Genomic DNA, 17,435 nt, shown 5'->3' with positions numbered 1-17,435 from the left:
ACTCTGACCCAACTGCCAGCTTTCTCTTGCTTGAGTCCACCCAACCTAAGCACCACAGTTCAGGGAACTGGGTAAATCCTGGGTAACGCAGCATCACGCATAAACGACAGTACTAACATGCACACCTTGAATTTGTTATGTGATCTTATCTTTGCAGGGCAGTTACCTCATTTTAACCTCATGACATCTTTGTGAGGTAGAGAGAGGTGGGTATCATTGTCCCTATTTTATAGAAGAGGAAACTGAGGCCCAGAGGAAGCGAACTAAGCCAGGACTAGAAGCTCAATTTCCCGCCTCATGGCCATCTGTCTTTTCCTGTCGTTTTCACCACTGTCATGTCTGGGTTGGAATCGTTCAAATCAAAGTGACTTCAAAAGGGACTCAGTCTCACCCTTTCTTATGCTATTTTCTTCCAAGAGAAGCACCCCCAAATCTTCATACTCTGACACCCCACATTGGAGGCTTTCCAAACCTGACCCGGCTGAAAATCCTCTACAGGAGAGAAATAACCAAAATCCTAGAGGCCCTGTGGTTTCTCCACCCAAACATTTTCAGCGGATTTGATGTGGATCTCCAGTTTCACCCAGGCCTGGGGAGGGAGGGACGGACCAGGGTAACTATGAGACATGCCTGGCTTGGCGAGGCTCACGGGAGGAACCTTGCTTATTCTCACTAGTTTACTGGATGCTGTGTGGCTCAGAGGATCACTTTAGGTCTCTACACTCAGCAGCGGCTGTCCAGTTCCAAACCCAAGCCACAAGTGTCAGAGTGGAACGGCCCCATGTTGTGAGCCGTTGTGGCTGAGGGTGTGCTCGACTGTGGCTTGCCCCTGGGTGGACCAAGAGACCGGCATGCCTTTCTGCCAGCCTTCTCTGGAGACAATGAGGAAGAGGACAGGTCGATGGTTTCACTCAAGAACGTTATCTTTATTGAAGACTTTTGTAAAAAAGGATGGACCCTCCAGAAAAGGAGGGGATGTGTTCGCTCAAAACAGCATCAGCACAAAAGACCGGAAAAAAAAAAAAGACAAAACCAAAAAACCAATACCTGGTCACAGAGCTGGGGAAGGCCTGCATTTCCCGCTGCCTTCTTCACCGGTTGGCCCCTTGTGTCATCCAGGGTGGTGGCTCCCACCCCTTCCTGGACCTGCTTCCCGGCACTCAGACCCCGTTCCCGAAGGCCGGAATCGCTCAGAGCCAGGCCAGGCTTAATCGGGTCAAGGGGCTTTTGCTTTGGAAACGCAATCGAGGATGTTGAGTTACTCATTTTGGTCTGCTCGGCGAAGTTTTCATTCCGCTACTTACCGAAAGTGAAAAACAGCGGGGCGTGCTTTGCCCCCAGGAGTGCAAAAGAAAAGAAAAAACAGATTCTCCTTTCGGAGGGAGATCAGTAGCACACACACTTGTGGGAGAAATGAACTATCCCGCACAAGTCCGCTTTTTATTAGCATGGAAAATGGAACCCAGGTCGGAAGAGTATATAACATCTTAAGTAGAGTCACTGAGTTCTACGGGGCAGAAGTAGGAAGGGGCCTGATGACTGTGACACCACCCCTCCTCCTGGGGTGGGGGGGGTGTTGGAGGGAAGAGGGGTGGGTCAGAGAGTGTCGATCAGTCCATAGGCCCACTCAGGGACGGTCACTCCTCTCCAGCCGGGAGATTGTCCTCGATCCGCCTGATGAACTTCATCCTGATTTCTGTCACGCCGTCCCCCTTCAGAGTGTCCTGGAGAAACTTCACGTCCACTGCCATCTGAACCTGACCAGGGGACAGAATGGGGTCAGTCTGCAGGGGGAAGGGAGAAGCCACATCGGGGAAGACAGCAGAGCCACGTGACTCTCCTTTACTTGCTAATGGGGGGTCCGAGGAGGCCTCTCCTCCACTACCCTCAGTCCCTCGGCTCCCTACTGCTTCCACGCCCCAAAGACCCACAGCTCCTCCTTCCTTGGACCCGCTGCTTGGGTAGCCTAAGGAATTTCACCGGGTGGTCGCCAGACTCCTCATCACTCCCTTCTTCCTAGCCATGGAAAGGAGCGGTCAAATTGGAGGTGACCTCAACAGAGAGAGTCCAATGGGAGAAACCCCATCCCTCAGATTCACCCCAGGAAGGAGAAAAAGAAGAGGAGGAAAAGGAACTAGAAGAGGAGGAAGAAAGAAGAAACAATATTAATATTAGTTGTGGTATTTAAGCGCCTGCTATGTGCCAAGCACTGTAGTAAGCGCTGGGGTAGATGCAAGATAATCAGGTCCCTCCTGGGGCTCACGGAGGAGGGAAAAGGGACTGAATCCCCGTTTTGCAAATGAGGGAACTAAGGACCAGTGAAGTGACTTGTCGTAGGTCACACAGCAAGGTAAGGGCGGAGCTCGGATTAAAACCCAGGTCCTCTTTCCACTAGGCCATGGTGATGCAGAAGGACGGAAAGGAGGGAAGAGTGGGAGGATTAGGTAAAGATGTTGATCCTATAGCAGATCGTTCCGACATTTGAACGGCGGCCAGCTGGCCAGGGGAGGGGGGCAGGCAGGGCAGCCACCTGGCCTGCTGGATTTTCTTCCCTGGACACTGCTGGGTGGGGGAAGGAAGAGGCGAGACCCACCATTTCTAGTGCTCCCCGCAGGACCCCGCACAGGAGGTTGGAGTAGATGAGGGTTGAGTGGTGATCGGGCAGCTCCACAAAGTCCACCAGGGGGTTGTTTTCCAAGATGAGGGAGAACTCGTCCCCAGCGGGGCTCCAGTTGGTGATGCTTGGCGTGATGCCCAGATACATTTTAAATGCCACCTGTCGGGGGGGATGCAGAACAGCGTGGGGTAATGAGTGCCCTCCCCCTTTCCCTCAATCAATGGTATTGACTGAATGCCTGTGTGCAGAGTGCTGCATTAAGCGCTTGGGAGAGTACATGATAACGGAGTGGGTAGTGCTTTGCATCTAGCAGGCACTCTATATATACCACTATCTAAGTGCTTAGTTCAGTGGCCTGCACACAGTAAGTGCTCAATAAATCGATTGATTGATTGGCGGAACTGAACCGGCTCAACCAGCGTGGCTGCCTGGCCCCTCAGAGAGGCACTCCATGAAAGTGGCCCCGAGTTTGCTATTCAGAGGACCCAAGACAGGCCTTTACCACCGAACCTCTTAGAGTTGCTCCCGAAGACGGGGGCACTGAATTAGGCTTCCTGCCATCTAGAGTGGCTCTGGAGGTGTGACTCTGAGGCCCCACTACGCAGCTAACAAACTAAACTCGGTAGAGCTGAGAGCTAGAGGACTAAACTCAATGACATTTGCTCTTTTGTTGCAGAGGGGGAGTCTCAGACTACGTCCTAACCTCCCACCCAACACAACTACTGACACGGGGTGGGAGGTCCTCAAAACTTCCAAGTAGACTCTGGCCTGCCACCGTCTTCCTGGACCTTTTAGCGTTTCTCCGTCCGAGGGGAGGCCCACACCCCAGTGAACCCTACCCCTGCCTTAGATGTGAAAGGCGGGTGGGGAGTAAGCTCCTCTTAGACCCTAAACTCCTTGTGGGTGGGAATCGTGTCTACCAACTCTAATGGACTGTCCTCGCCCAATCACTTAGTCTAGTGCTTAGTCCAGAGTAAGCATTCAATCAAGAGCAATTGATCGATGGTATTTTTTGAGTGTTTACTGTGTGCAAAGCACAGTACTAAGTGTTTGAGAGAGAGGACAATTCAACAGAGTTGGTAGACGTGGTCCCTGCCCACAGTGAGCTTAAATGTCATTGATTCAATGATGGGGGAACTTAGTACAGCACTCCGCTCACAGTAAAGCACTCGATAAATTCCACTGATTGATTGGGGAGGGGCGCACACCTATTCTGAACCAGATAACGCCCCCGAGAAGTGGTCCCCAAAGCCTGCTGAGTTTCCATCTAACCAAATTTGGGGTTCAGGTTTTGACCGAGAGACTTTCGGAATCTAGGTTTGTCTCCCCACCTTCCCCCAAAGACAAGAGATGACGCCCTAGAGTCTGGGTGCTCCTTGTCGGCCCCCCGCCTGTGGTCAGGGCCCAGATTCCGGCCCTATAATTGTCACCTTTGAGGTCACCCGGAAAGCCCCTCAACTGGTTACCTTGGCAATGACATCTGCCGTTTCCCGAAAGTCATGGCATCGCCCGACGTTTGACCGTGCCAGGAAATCTTCAATCAGCCGGACACCGATGTTATAGCCCCTGAGGAGGACAGAGGAGACAGTGAGACATCATCAGGCGGTGATCAAACTCCCCGCCTTGGGGAGGGCAGGGGCCGGGTTAAGCGGTGTGGGGGGAGGGCATGAATTCTCCGGCTTTCCGAAAAATTGGTTCGGGACCCCTAGAGCGGGCAGCAGGAGAGGAAAGCACATTCAGAAGTTCTAGAGGTAGCCCCTTGCTGTCCCCTTCCCCTCAGGGAGAAACCCCCTTCCCCAGGGCTTGGTTCACTCACATCTTATCCAGTTGTTTGTTCACATCATCATCGTTCTCATAGTCCTTGCACAGCTGGGTGACCAGGGCGCCATAAGTCAGGGTGAAAAGCTCAGAGCTCTAAATGACAAGAAAAAAGGGATTTAGCTAGCCTGGGAGCAGGGAGAAGACAACGGGCCTCTAGGGCCACTCTTGGCTTGGGCAGGGCCGGGGGGCTGGAGGAAGAGATGCCCCAATTTCACATTTTACAGGGAAAAACACCTGTGTGAGGTGAGGGACACTTGAATCTTCTACTCAGGAGAAACTGGAGCGGATCTGTCCTTTCTCCACGACCCACTGACATCCCTCAAGATAAGGTGGGTGTAAGGGTACCCTCCCCAACTCCTCATTGAAGAGCTCGACTTGGATGAGGAGAGGGCACCTTCAGGGAATAACAGGGGGGTTTGGGGTCCTCACGGCTCTTCTGGATGTTCTTTGGGCCCAACTGCTAGGGCTTAGGCCTCCGCCCTTGGGCCGATCAGGACCAAGTCTTAATAATAATAATAATGGCATTTATTAAGCACTTAATATGTGCAAGGCCCTGTTCTAAGCGCTGGGGAGGTTACAAGGTGATCAGGTTGTCCCACATGGGGATCACAGTCTTAATCCCCATTTTACAGATGAGGCACAGAGAAGTGAAGTGACTTGCCCAAAGTCACACAGCTGACAATTGGCAGAGCTGGGATTTGAACCCATGACCTCTGACTCCAAAGCCCGGGCTCTTTCCACTGAGCCACGCTGCTTCTCAAGCAGAGAAGTCTTCAACAGAGACTGGCACCCCCCAGCCAGACTCCGGTCCCCTGGAGTCTGCTCATCCTCCTGTGTCTCCTGGATGGCAAACACACGATCTCAGGAACGGAGCTGAAGTTTCCATCGTTTGTCTATTAGCCTCTTCTTGTTAGTATGCATGTTGGATGATTTCAGCCAAGCCCTCGGGGAATGTTCGTCCACGTCAAAAAAAAACAAACAACAAAAAAACTACCACAGAGCTTGGCGCTGCCAGGGGCATCTTCTCAAGGAGCCCAGGACTGAAAAAACAGAGGGCAACTCTGGTCAGTGTGGCAGCACACCGGGAAGCCAGTGCCGGCGGCCTCCATCCGCATCCGAACCGCAGCCCTCGAGAAACGGCCCTGCAGTGGGGAAAGTCGGGATCCTCTGGCTGTGGTGGCTACTACGCTTTCCGGTTCAGGTTTGTTGACCTGGATCCTCCAGGGAATCAGGGATCCAGACAGGATGTGAAGCTCGGATGGTCACGGAAAGCCCGGCCAACAGCGTGACATCTACGCTGGCCTAACACCCCTAAACTTGGAGACTGTTTGCTGGACAAATTTCTGGGGGAAGGCGGTCGGTGGGGAGGGAAGGAGAAGGAGGTCTTGGGATGTGTGGCTGCAACAACTGAAAACATTTTCCCCGCCCAGTTTACAATTTTCCCTGCATCGAGCTCATTTGCAAGCGCAATTAGACACGACATACGGCAATTCTTTTCTCTGACAGATTAAGAGACCTACCATGAGGTGCATAGATGCAGAAGGTGAAATGAATGGCAAATACCAATACTACAGAATGAAAGCGGCAGATGGGAAGAAGGGGAAAAAAAAGTCAACATCAGGATTAAAAAGTCGCACACACATTCAGCTGACACCACGACTTGAACAAGATCCTGGAGAAACGAGGCTGAGCAGCACAAAGAAGCCATCCCGACCTCTCCGGCCCAAAAGGGGAATTTGGGTCTGTGCGCAGGTTACGGACACCCCATTCGATCCTTCCAATTTCTTGGAATCGGTCTGGAGATCTCCACTGAGAACATGCTTTTCTCAAACCGCTCAAGATATCCGACCACAATTACCCTTCTGAGTAGCGACGCGTCCTGTCGGCTATTCTGATTATTTGAGGGTGTAGGATGTGAAATCCAGCTTGGAAATCAGAGAGAGGAAAAGCCGCAAGGTCCCGTCCCTCGGAGATGAATGTGGTGGGGGAAACTCCTTTAATAAAAACTGGAACGGCCAAACCGGGGCTTGTGGCGGTGAGCCTTTAGCAAATATGGCAATTAAGGGGAAAACGTTAAGGAGTGGAATGTCTTTTTAGTAAAGTCAAGGCTTGGCCACTGGGAAGTCTGGAGCGTGAATGGATGGATCTCATCCAGGAGTTACCAGTCCAAAGGGCTGGCATTAACTGCATTAAATGATGAAAGCTTTCCATCTATTATTAACGAAATGAAGAAGTAAGGACCGAAGTTAACTCTAAAAGCCCTGGCCGCAACACTGCCAGTGACAGTCCAAAAAAAAAAAAATTGTAAAATGGCACTTAATTTGTGTTTGAAGGCTCCTTGCACTGTAATGCACACTTCAACTTCCGGATGATAGCGTGGCCGAGTACAAAGAGCACAGGCTTGGGAGTCGGAGGATCTGAGTTCTAATTTGGACTCTGCCACTTGGCTGCTGTGTGACCTTGAATGATCGCTTCATTTCTTTGTGTCTTGTTCCTCATCTGTAAAATGGAGATTCAGTACACTATCTCCCTCCTACTTGGATTAGGAGCCCTGTGTGGGACAGAACCTTGTCTGATATGATCAACTTGCATCTTTCCCATGGCTTAGAGCAGTGCCTGACACATAGTAAGCACTTAACAATTGTCATTATTTCCATTATAATAGCAGGCCAGTTTTCAAGGAATAAACAGACTTATCCAAGGGGTTGGAGAGAAAACCCCAGATAGGTTCCCAATGCCCCATGCCCAAATTGCTCTTCACCATCAAATATTTATGGTGTGCTTGATATGAGGCATTGATTAGACTGTAAGCTCCTCCCCTGCAGGAATCGTGTCTGCTAATTCCTCTGTATTGTACTCTAAAAAGCGCTTAGTACAGCGTTCTGTACCTAGTAAGTGCCCAATCACTACTACTGTTTGGTTGGAATTCTGAACAAAATGAATTGCTGAATTTGAGAGCTTTCAAAAAACAAAAAAAAAAAGACCAAAAAGCACACCCAACGTCCAGATTCTGAAGCCACTGATGGCTAACTCCACAAATTAAAACCGGGTTTACGCACCAAAGCTCGGAGTTCGCCCCGAACGATTTAGTTGGCCTTTTACGCCAACCCTGGAACTGGAATTCCTTTGTGGTTCTGAAAAAATCCAGCACCACTGAGATAAAACACAAGCCGGAGCAGAACGGCAGGAAATGAAGCCCCTCATTATAGGCAGGGAATGTACCTGTTATATTGTACTCACCCAAGTGCTTAGTACAGTGCTCTGCACGCAGTAAGCGCTCAATAAATACGACTGACCGAATGAATAAATAAATACGATTGACTGACAAACTGCACCCGTCTTTGAGGTTCTGGTCCCCAGCGTCTTAAACACCAAGTCAAGGCCAGTCGGAAAGTCTGGGTCCACGAGGCAGCTAAGACAATCCTAAAGCAAACCAGCCACTTCCCTGGTTTTATATTTGGGCTGGATGGTGGGACACTTTTCATTCATCCATTCAACCGTATTTATTGAGCGCTTACCGCGTACAGAGCACTGCACTATGTGGGACAGTACAACACTTCTGGGCAGGGGTCTGTTATCAACCTCATTAGAGCTGGGAAAGAGGAAAGCTTCTGCCTTATTGAAGCACAGATTACCAACCGGAACGATACGGAAGTCACCGAAAGGTGAATGCTTTGGAATAACTTAGCATCACAGCAATCAGAAGGGAAGTTGTGCGGCTTCCCTCTGGGAGTAGAAACCTAAAATACTGTAGACTATGCAATCAAGTCAGCAGGGCCGGGAGAAGAATATCCTTCCAGAGGCTCTGAGGTGACGAGAGGCAGGGACTGACTGGGAATATGACAAACCAGAAGCCTCCCGGACCTATCAACTCGGTGAAATACCTAAATCCTTGCTTGTCCCCAGAATTCCACTCCCTGCCAAGGAGTGTTTCTTGGGTGCTTTCCTGCTAGGGGACCTGTATACATGTATATATGTATACATTTGTACGTATTTATTACTCTATTTGTACATATTTATTCTATTTATTTTATTTCGTTAATATGTTTTGTTGTCTGTCTCCCCCTTCTAGACTGTGAGCCCGCTGTTGGGTAGGGACCGACTCGCTATGTTGAGAACTTGGACTTCCCAATCAATCAATCAATCGTATTTATTGAGCGCTTACTGTGTGCAAAGCACTGTACTAAGCGCTTGGGAAGTACAAGTTGGCAACATCTAGAGACAGTCCCTACCCAACAGTGGGCTCACAGTCTAAAAGGGGGAGACAGAGAACAAAACCAAACATACTAACAAAATAAAATAAATAGAATAGATATGGACAAGTAAAATAAATAGAGTAATAAATATGTACAAACATATATACATATAGACAGGTGCTGTGGGGAAGGGAAGGAGGTAAGATGAGGGGGATGGAGAGGGGGATTTATTGAGCGCTTACTGTGTGCAGAGCATTGTACTAAACGCTTGGGAAGTAATAAATCAATCAATCGTATTTATTGAGCGCTTACTGTGTGCAGAGCACTGCACTAAGCGCTTGGGAAGTCTAAGTTCTAGAGATGCTTAGTACAGCGCTCTGCACACAGTAAGTGCCCAATAAATACGATTGATTGTACTTCCCAAGCGCTTAGTACAGCGCTCTGCACACAGTAAGCGCTCGATAAATATGATTGAATGAATGAATAGGGGCACACCATCAGGTTTTGGAAGTTGACTTGGGTTGCAAATAAAAGATGCACCCACTAAAGTAACGGCGTGCATAACCCTAGCAAAATAGTTCCTCCCCTCACTTCCTCTGAAGCAATTTCCCGAAGAGCTTTTCTGCCAATTTGGAGTCCCCAGACGACTCTGCTTCTGGGTGGGGTTGGGGGAGGCGACTGGAGAGGGGACGCTGGTCTAACCGCCACCAGAGGGGAACCCCCAGACCCGGCTTGGAGACCATCCCAGAAAGCCCACGGTTTTTACAGACTGGAAAAATCCAGATGGTCGGTGCAGTCGGTACTGAGGGAATCAGGGAGGACAGGGTGAGGCTCTTCCCTACTAATTAGCGGGAGACAATGCCCACCTGCCACCTGCTCTGCCTCCCCAATCAAATAAGCCTGATTCCCTCACTCAGGTACCTCCTGTTTGCCTCTCCAAAAGCCAAGACAGTTCTCTATCTCCCCACCCCTAACCTTTAATACTCATTCCTCTTCCTCCAGCCTTCCCCTCCCAACAGGCACTCTCCCCTCCATCCCCCTCTCCATCCCCCCATCTTACCTCCTTCCCTTCCCCACAGCACCTGTATATATGTTTGTACATATTTATTACTCTATTTATTTTACTTGTACCTATCTATTCTATTTATTTTATTTTGTCAGTATGTTCGGTTTTGTTCTCTGTCTCCCCCTTCTAGACTGTGGGCCCACTGTTGGGTAGGGACTGTCTCTAGATGTTCCCAAGCGCTTAGTCCAGTGCTCTGCACACAGTAAGCACTCAATAAATACGATTGATTGATTCTCACTCTACCCTTGGCCCCCCTCAAGGAGAGTTTCTCTTCCCTCTTTAAGGCCTCCAGAGTTCCTCGGGTCTTCCCCCTCAGCCGGCTCACTCCACCAACCCTTTCCTCTCCCTCCCAATCAGTCCCTCTTTCCCTCGGCCCTTCTCCCAGTCCTCTTCCTTCCTGACACGGAAGTAGTGTAGGGAAGCAGCGTGGCCTGATGGAAAGACCAAAGGGCTGGGAATCGAGGGACTCCGCCACTTATCTGCTGTGTGACACTGGGTAAGTCGCAATCTCTTGGGGCCTTGTTTTTCTCACCTGTAAAATGGGAGATTGGGCACCTGTTCTCCCTCTCCCTTGGACTGTGAGTCCCAAGTGCAGCAGGGATTACGTCTGATCTGATTATATTGCATCTACACCAGTTTCTGGCACGTACGGAATCCTTAAACAATCGATCAGTGGACGGTATTTAAGCTCACTGTGGGCAGGCAAAGTGTCTACCGACTCTGTCACACTATAATCAATCAATCAATCGTATTTATTGAGCGCTTACTGTGTGCAGAGCACTGTACCAAGCGCTTGGGAAGTCCAAGTTGGCAACATCTAGAGACAGTCCCTACCCAACAGTGAGCTCGCAGTCTAAAAGGGGGAGACTGGGAACAAAACCAAACATACTAACAAAATTAAATAGAATAGATATGTACAAGTAAAATAGAGTAATAAATATGTATAAACATATACACATGCTATGGGGAAGGGAAGGAGGTAAAATGAGGGGGATGGAGAGGGGGACGAGGGGGAGAGGAAGGAAGGGGCTCAGTCTGGGAAGGCCTCCTGGAGGAGGTGAGCTCTCAGGAGGGCCTTGAAGGGAGGAAGAGAGCGAGCTTGGCGGAAGGGCAGAGGGAGGGCATTCCAGGCCCGGGGGAGGACGTGGGCCACCCTCCCAAGCGCTTAGTACAGTTCTCCAAACACAGTAAACACTCAATAAATACAACTGATTGTTGAGTGCTTACTTATGTGCACTGCACTCTTCTAAGCACTTGGGAAAGTACAATATACCAGAATTGGTAGGCACATTCCCTTGCCCACAAGGAGCTTACAAATACCATTATTATTATTATTATCATCATCATCAATCGTATTTATGGAGCGCTTACTGTGTGCAGAGCACTGTACTAAGCGCTTGGGAAGCCCAAGTTGGCAACATCTAGAGACAGTCCCTACCCAACAGTGGGATCACAGTCTAAAAGGGGGAGACAGAGAACAAAACCAAACATACTAACAAAATAAAATAAGTAGTTATTACTATATTAATAATTATGACTATTATTCCATGACATCCCTTTTCAGGACCCTCCCCTACCCCAGGGCCCTTGGTTTCTCCAAGTGTTTCCCCCTTCCCCTTACTCCTCTTCTCAATTTTCAACTTCCCCAGGGCCGGGAGTCAGGAGGTTTTTGCTTCTAATCCGGGCTCCGCCACTTGTCCGCTCTGTAACTTTGGGCAAGTCCCTTCCCTTCTCTGGGCCTCTGTTACCTCATCTGTAAAATGGGGAATGGAAACGGGAGCCCCATGTGGGTCCGCGACTCTGTCCAACCTGATTTGCTTGTAACTTTTAGACTGTGAGCCCACTGTTGGGTAGGGACTGTCTCTAGATGTTGCCAATTTGTACTTCCCAAGCGCTTAGTACAGTGCTCTGCACATAGTAAGCGCTCAATAAATACGATTGATGATGATGATGATAACCTCCCCAGTGTTTAGTACAGTGCCTGGCACATATTGAGCACTTAACAGATATTATCAGCGCTTAGTAAAGTGCCTGCTACATAGTAAGTGCTTAACAAGCACCATCAACAAAGGGGCCCCTGATGCCCTCCCTCTCATCAGTCATAATAATAATAATAATAATAATAATAATTGGCATTTGTTAAGCACGATGTGCAAAGCCCTGTTCTAAGCGCTGGGGAGGATACAGGGTGATCAGGTTGACCCACATGGGGCTCACAGTCTTAATCCCCATTTTACAGATGAGGTAGCTGAGGCTCAGAGAAGGTAAGTGACTTGCCCGAGATCACACAGCAGACATGTGGCGGAGTCGGCATTCGAACCCATGACCTCTGACTCCAAAGCCCGTGTTCTCTCCACTGAGCCGCGCTGCTTCTAATGGGTCATGGGTTCTAATCCCAACTCGACCACTCATCTGCTGTGTGACCTTGGGCAAGCTGCTTCCCTTCTCTGGGCCTCACTTCCCTCATCTGTAAAATGGGGATTGAAACTGAGTTCCACGTGGGACAGGGGCTATGTCCAACCCGACTTGCTGGTATCTACCCCAGCGCTTCTATTTCCAACCTGATTTGCTTGTATTCACTCCAGCGCTTAGTACAGTGCTTGGCACATAGTAAACGCTTAACAAATACCATCAACGAAGGGGCTCCTGGCACCCGTCCCCCATAGACCCTTCCTCTCATCAGTTATGGGTTCTAATCCCGGCTCTGCCACTTGTCTGCTGTGTGACCTCAGGCAAGTCGCTTCCCTTCTCAGTGCTTACAGCAGCGCTTAACAAATACCATCATTATTATTAGTAGTAGTAGTTTCTGGGCCTCAGTTCCCTCATCTGTAAAATGGGGATTGAGACTGTGAGCCTCATGTGGGACAGGGCTTCCAACCCGATTTCCTTGTATCCACCCCAGTGCCTGCGTGTCCAACCCAATTTGCCTGTATTTACCCCAGCGCTCAGTACAGCACCTGGCACATAGTAAGTGCTTAAAGACCATCATCACTAGTAATAATAATAATAACGATGGCATTTGTTAATCTGTTCTAAGCGCTGGGGGTGTACAAGCTGATCAGGTTGCCCCACGGGGGGCTCACAGTCTTAACCTCCATTTTACAGATGAGGTAACTGAGGCACGGAGAAGTGACTTACCCAAGGTCACCCCGCTGATAAGCGGAAGCTGTGGGATTAGAACCCGTGACCCCTGACTCCCAAGCTGGGGCTCTTGCCGCTCAGTCCAGTGCCTGGCACACACTAAGCGCTTAACAAAGACCATCATCATTACTAGCGGTCCAGTGCCTGGCACGTAGTAAGCGTTAAGTGCCATCATTGTTGCTGTTCGCAAAGAGCATAATAATAATAATAATAATGGCATTTATTAAGCGCTTACTATGTGCAAAGCACTGTTCTAAGCGCTGAGGAGGTTACAAGGTGATCAGGTTGTCCCACCGGGGGCTCACAGTCTTCATCCCCATTTTACAGATGAGGTAACTGAGGCCCAGAGAAGTTAAGTGACTTGCCCAAAGTCACACAGCTGACAATTGGCAGAGCCGGGATTTGAACCCTTGACCTCTGACTCCAAAGCCCAGGCTCTTTCCACTGAGCCACGCTGCTCCTCATGGGCTTTGGGGGTTCAAATCCCGGCCCCGCCAATTGTCAGCTGTGTGACTTTGGGCAAGTCACTTCACTTCTCTGGGCCTCAGTTCCCTTATCTGGAAAATGGGGGTGAATAATAATAATAATATAATAATGGCATTTGTTAAGCACTTACTATGTGCAAAGCACTGTTCTAAGCGCTGGCGGGGCGGGGGGGAGGATATAAGGTGATCAGGTTGTCCCACGTGGGGCTCACAGTCATCATCCCCATTTTACAGATGAGGTGACTGAGGCTCCGAGAAGTTAAGTGACTTGCCCAAGGTCACACAGCAGATATAATAATAATAATAATGATGGCATTAAGCGCTTACTATGTGCACAGCACTGTTCTAAGCGCTGGGGAGGTTACAAGGTGATCAGATTGTCCCACGGGGTGCTCACAGTCTTCATCCCCAATTTACAGATGAGGGAACTGAGGCCCAGAGAAGTGAAGTGACTTATAATAATAATAATAATGGTGGCATTTATTAAGCGCTATGTACAAAGCACTGTTCCAAGCGCTGGGGAGTTTACAAGGTGATCAGGTTGTCCCAAGTGGGGCTCACAGTCTTAATCCCCATTTTCCAGATGAGGGAACTGAGGCCCAGAGAAGTGAAGTGACTTAATAATAATAATGATGGCATTTATTAAGCACTTACTATGTGCAAAGCACTGTTCCAAGCGCTGGGGAGTTTACAGGGTGATCAGGTTGTCCCATGTGGGGCTCACAGTCTTAATCCCCATTTTCCAGATGAGGGAACTGAGGCCCAGAGAAGTGAAGTGACTTCATTCATTCAATCATATTTATTGAGCACTTACTGTATGCAGAGCACTGTACTAAGCGCTTGGCAAGTACAAGTTGGCAACATACAGACGGTTCCTACCCAACAATGGGCACTGCACTAAGCGCTTGGGAAGTACAAGTTGGCAACATAGAGAGACGGTCCCTACCCAACAACAGGCTCACAGTCTAGAAGGGGGAGACACAACAAAACAAAACATGTAGACAGGTGTCAAAATCGCCAGGACAAATAGAATTAGCTAGACTTGCCCAAAGTCACCCAGCTGACTGCTGGCAGAGCTGAGATTTGAACCCATGACCTCTGACTCCAAAGCCCGGGCTCTTTCCACTGGGTCACGCTGCTTCCCTGGGTGACATGCCCAAAGTCACCCAGCTGACAACTGGCAGAGCTGGGATTTGAACCCATGACCTCTGACTCCAAAGCCCGGGCTCAGCGCTTAGTACAGTGCAGCGCTTAGAACAGTGCTTTGCACATAGTAAGCACTTAATAAACTGCCATTATTATTATTATTATTATTTCCACTGAGCCATGCTGCTTCCCTGGGTGACTTGCCCAAAGTCACCCAGCTGACAACTGGCAGAGCTGAGATTCGAACCCATGACCTCTGACTCCAAAGCCCGGGCTCTTTCCACTGAGCCACGCTGCTTCCTTGGGTGACTTGCCCAAAGTCACCCAGCTGACAACTGGCAGAGCTGAGATTTGAACCCATGACCTCTTTCCCCTGAGCCACGCTCCTTTTCTCATGCAGCGCCGAGGACTGTGAGCCCCCCGTGGGAGAGAAGCAGCGTGTCTCAGTGGAAAGAGCCCAGGCTTTGGAGTCAGAGGTCATGGGTTCGAATCCCCGTCCACAGCCACATGTCTGCTGTGTGACCTTGGGCAAGTCACCTAACTTCTCTTAGCCTCAGTTCCCTCATCTGTAAAATGGGGGTTAAGACCGTGAGCCCCACGTGGAACAACCTGATCACCTTGTATTCATTCATTCATTCAATCATATTTATTGAGCGCTTACTGTGTGCAGAGCACTGTACTAAGCGCTTGGGAAGTACAAGTTGGCAACATAAGGTCGGAAGCCCCCCCCACCCCTTTGTTCTTGACCAGAGATCACCCACTTCAGCTGTAATTACAACCTAAGCATTTTTCACAAAGCAGATCTGATTCCCCAGCGCTTAGAACAGTGCTTTGCACATAGTAAGCGCTTAATACCATTATTATTATTATTATTATTATTGTTGTAACCTCCCCAGTGCTTAGAACGGTGCTTTGCATGTAATAAGCACTTAATAATCAATCGTATTCATTCAATCAATCAATCGTATTTATTGAGCGCTTACTGTGTGCAGAGCACTGGACTAAGCGCTTGGGAAGTACAAGTTGGCAACGTATAGAGATGGTCCCTATCCAACAGTGGGCTCACAGTCTAAAAGGGGGAGAAAGAGAACAAAACCAAACATACTAACAAAATAAAATAAATAGAATACACATGTACAAGTAAAATAAATAAATAGAGTAATAAATATGTACAAACATATATACATATATACAAGTGCTGTGGGGAAGGGAAGGAGGTAAGATGAGGGGGATTTATTGAGGGCTTACTGTGTGCAGAGCACTGTACTGAGCGCTTGGGAAGTAATACATCAATCAATCAATCGTATTTACTGAGCACTTACTGTGTGCACAGCACTGTACTAAGCGCTTGGGAAGTCCAAGTTGGCAACATCTAGAGACAGTCCCTACCCAACAGTGGGCTCACAGTCTAGAAGGGGGAGACAGAGAACGAAACCAGACATACTAACAAAATAAAATAAATAGAATAGATATGTACAAGTAAAATAAATAAATAAATAGAGTAATAAATATGTACAAACATATATACATATAGACAGGTGCTGTGGGGAAGGGAAGGAGGTAAGATGAGGGGGATTTATTGAGCGCTTACTGTGTGCAGAGCACTGTACTAAGCGCTTGGGAAGTCCAAGTTGGCAACATCTAGAAACAGTCCCTACCCAACAGTGGGCTCACAGTCTAGAAGGGGGAGACAGAGAACGAAACCAAACATACTAACAAAATAAAATAGAATAGATATGTACAAGTAAAATAAATAAGTAGAGTAATAAATATGTACATACATATATACAGGTGCTGTGGGGAAGGGAAGGAGGTAAGATGAGGGGGACGGAGAGGGGGATTTATTGAGCGCTTACTGTGTGCAGAGCACTGTCCTGAGCGCTTGGGAAGTAATCAATCAATCAATCGTATTTATTGAGCGCTTACTGTGTGCAAAGCACTGGACTAAGCGCTTGGGAAGTCCAAGTTGGCAACATCTAGAGACAGTCCCTACCCAACAGTGGGCTCACAGTCTAAAAGGGGGAGACAGAGAACAAAACCAAACGTATTAACAAAATAAAATAAATAGAATAGATATGTACAAGTAAAATAAATAAATAAGTAGAGTAATAAATATGTACAGACATATATACATATATATCTATTCTATTTATTTTATTTTGTTAGTATGTTTGGTTTTGTTCTCTGTCTCCCCCTTTTAGACTGTGAGCCCACTGCTGGGTAGGGACTGTCTCTATGTTACCAACTTGTACTTCCCAAGCGCTTAGCACAGTGCTCTGCACACAGTGAGCGCTCAATAAATACGATTGATGATGATGAAGGGAAGGAGGTGAGATGAGGGGGATGGAGGGGGGATTTATTGAGCGCTTACTGTGTGCAGAGCACTGTACTGAGCGCTTGGGAAGTAATAAATGGCATCCTTATTACTATTTTTGTTATTGCTAATCACCCCCTCCCCGGGGTCGTGGCGGAAGTGTGTGTGGCGCGGCCGGTTACCATTTTTTTGCTGTCGGTGGCCCTGCTCGCCTGGCGGGACATGATGCCGCCCTCCGGCCCGGCCCGGCCGCCTGGGCCTCCCTCGCACTCCCCCCACTGCGCCGGCGCGGGGGCCCGCAAGGCACCGCGGGACCTGTAGTCCCCTCGTGTAGTCCTTCCGGGACGGGCGGCCCCCGCCCGCACTGCGCCGGCGCGGGGGCCCGCAAGGCACCGCGGGACCTGTAGTCCCCTTGTGTAGTCCTTCCGCACTGCGCCGGCGCGGGGGCCCGCAAGGCACCACGGGACTTGTAGTCCTTCCGGGACAGGCGGCCCGAGCCCGACGCCCGCCCGCACTGCGCCGGCGCGGCGCAAGGCACCACGGGACTTGTAGTCCCCTCGTGTAGTCCTTCCGGTCTAGGCCGTCGCCGCCACGAAGAGCCTGTCTCCGGCTTCGGGCCCAGCACTGACGTCACTCAGGACTTTTACTT

General features: G+C 49.3%; 1 protein-coding gene across 1 annotated transcript; it reads right to left on the bottom strand.

The window, feature by feature from the left end:
• Positions 1–898: 898 nt before the first annotated feature.
• Positions 899–17,057, bottom strand: TRAPPC3 (trafficking protein particle complex 3). Its single transcript, XM_038758580.1, has 5 exons — positions 16,969–17,057; positions 4,434–4,531; positions 4,084–4,183; positions 2,594–2,776; positions 899–1,757 (listed from the first exon to the last, which is right to left on the bottom strand). The coding sequence occupies exons 1-5, from the start codon at positions 17,008–17,010 to the stop codon at positions 1,638–1,640; spliced, it is 543 nt and encodes a 180-aa protein (XP_038614508.1). The 5' UTR covers positions 17,011–17,057; the 3' UTR covers positions 899–1,637.
• Positions 17,058–17,435: the final 378 nt, after the last annotated feature.

This window comes from Tachyglossus aculeatus, chromosome 16, assembly GCF_015852505.1.
Source record: "Tachyglossus aculeatus isolate mTacAcu1 chromosome 16, mTacAcu1.pri, whole genome shotgun sequence".
NCBI lineage: Eukaryota > Metazoa > Chordata > Mammalia > Monotremata > Tachyglossidae > Tachyglossus > Tachyglossus aculeatus.
The sequence above is the reverse complement of the archived record's forward strand: the minus strand, read 5'-3'. Positions and strand labels throughout refer to the sequence as shown.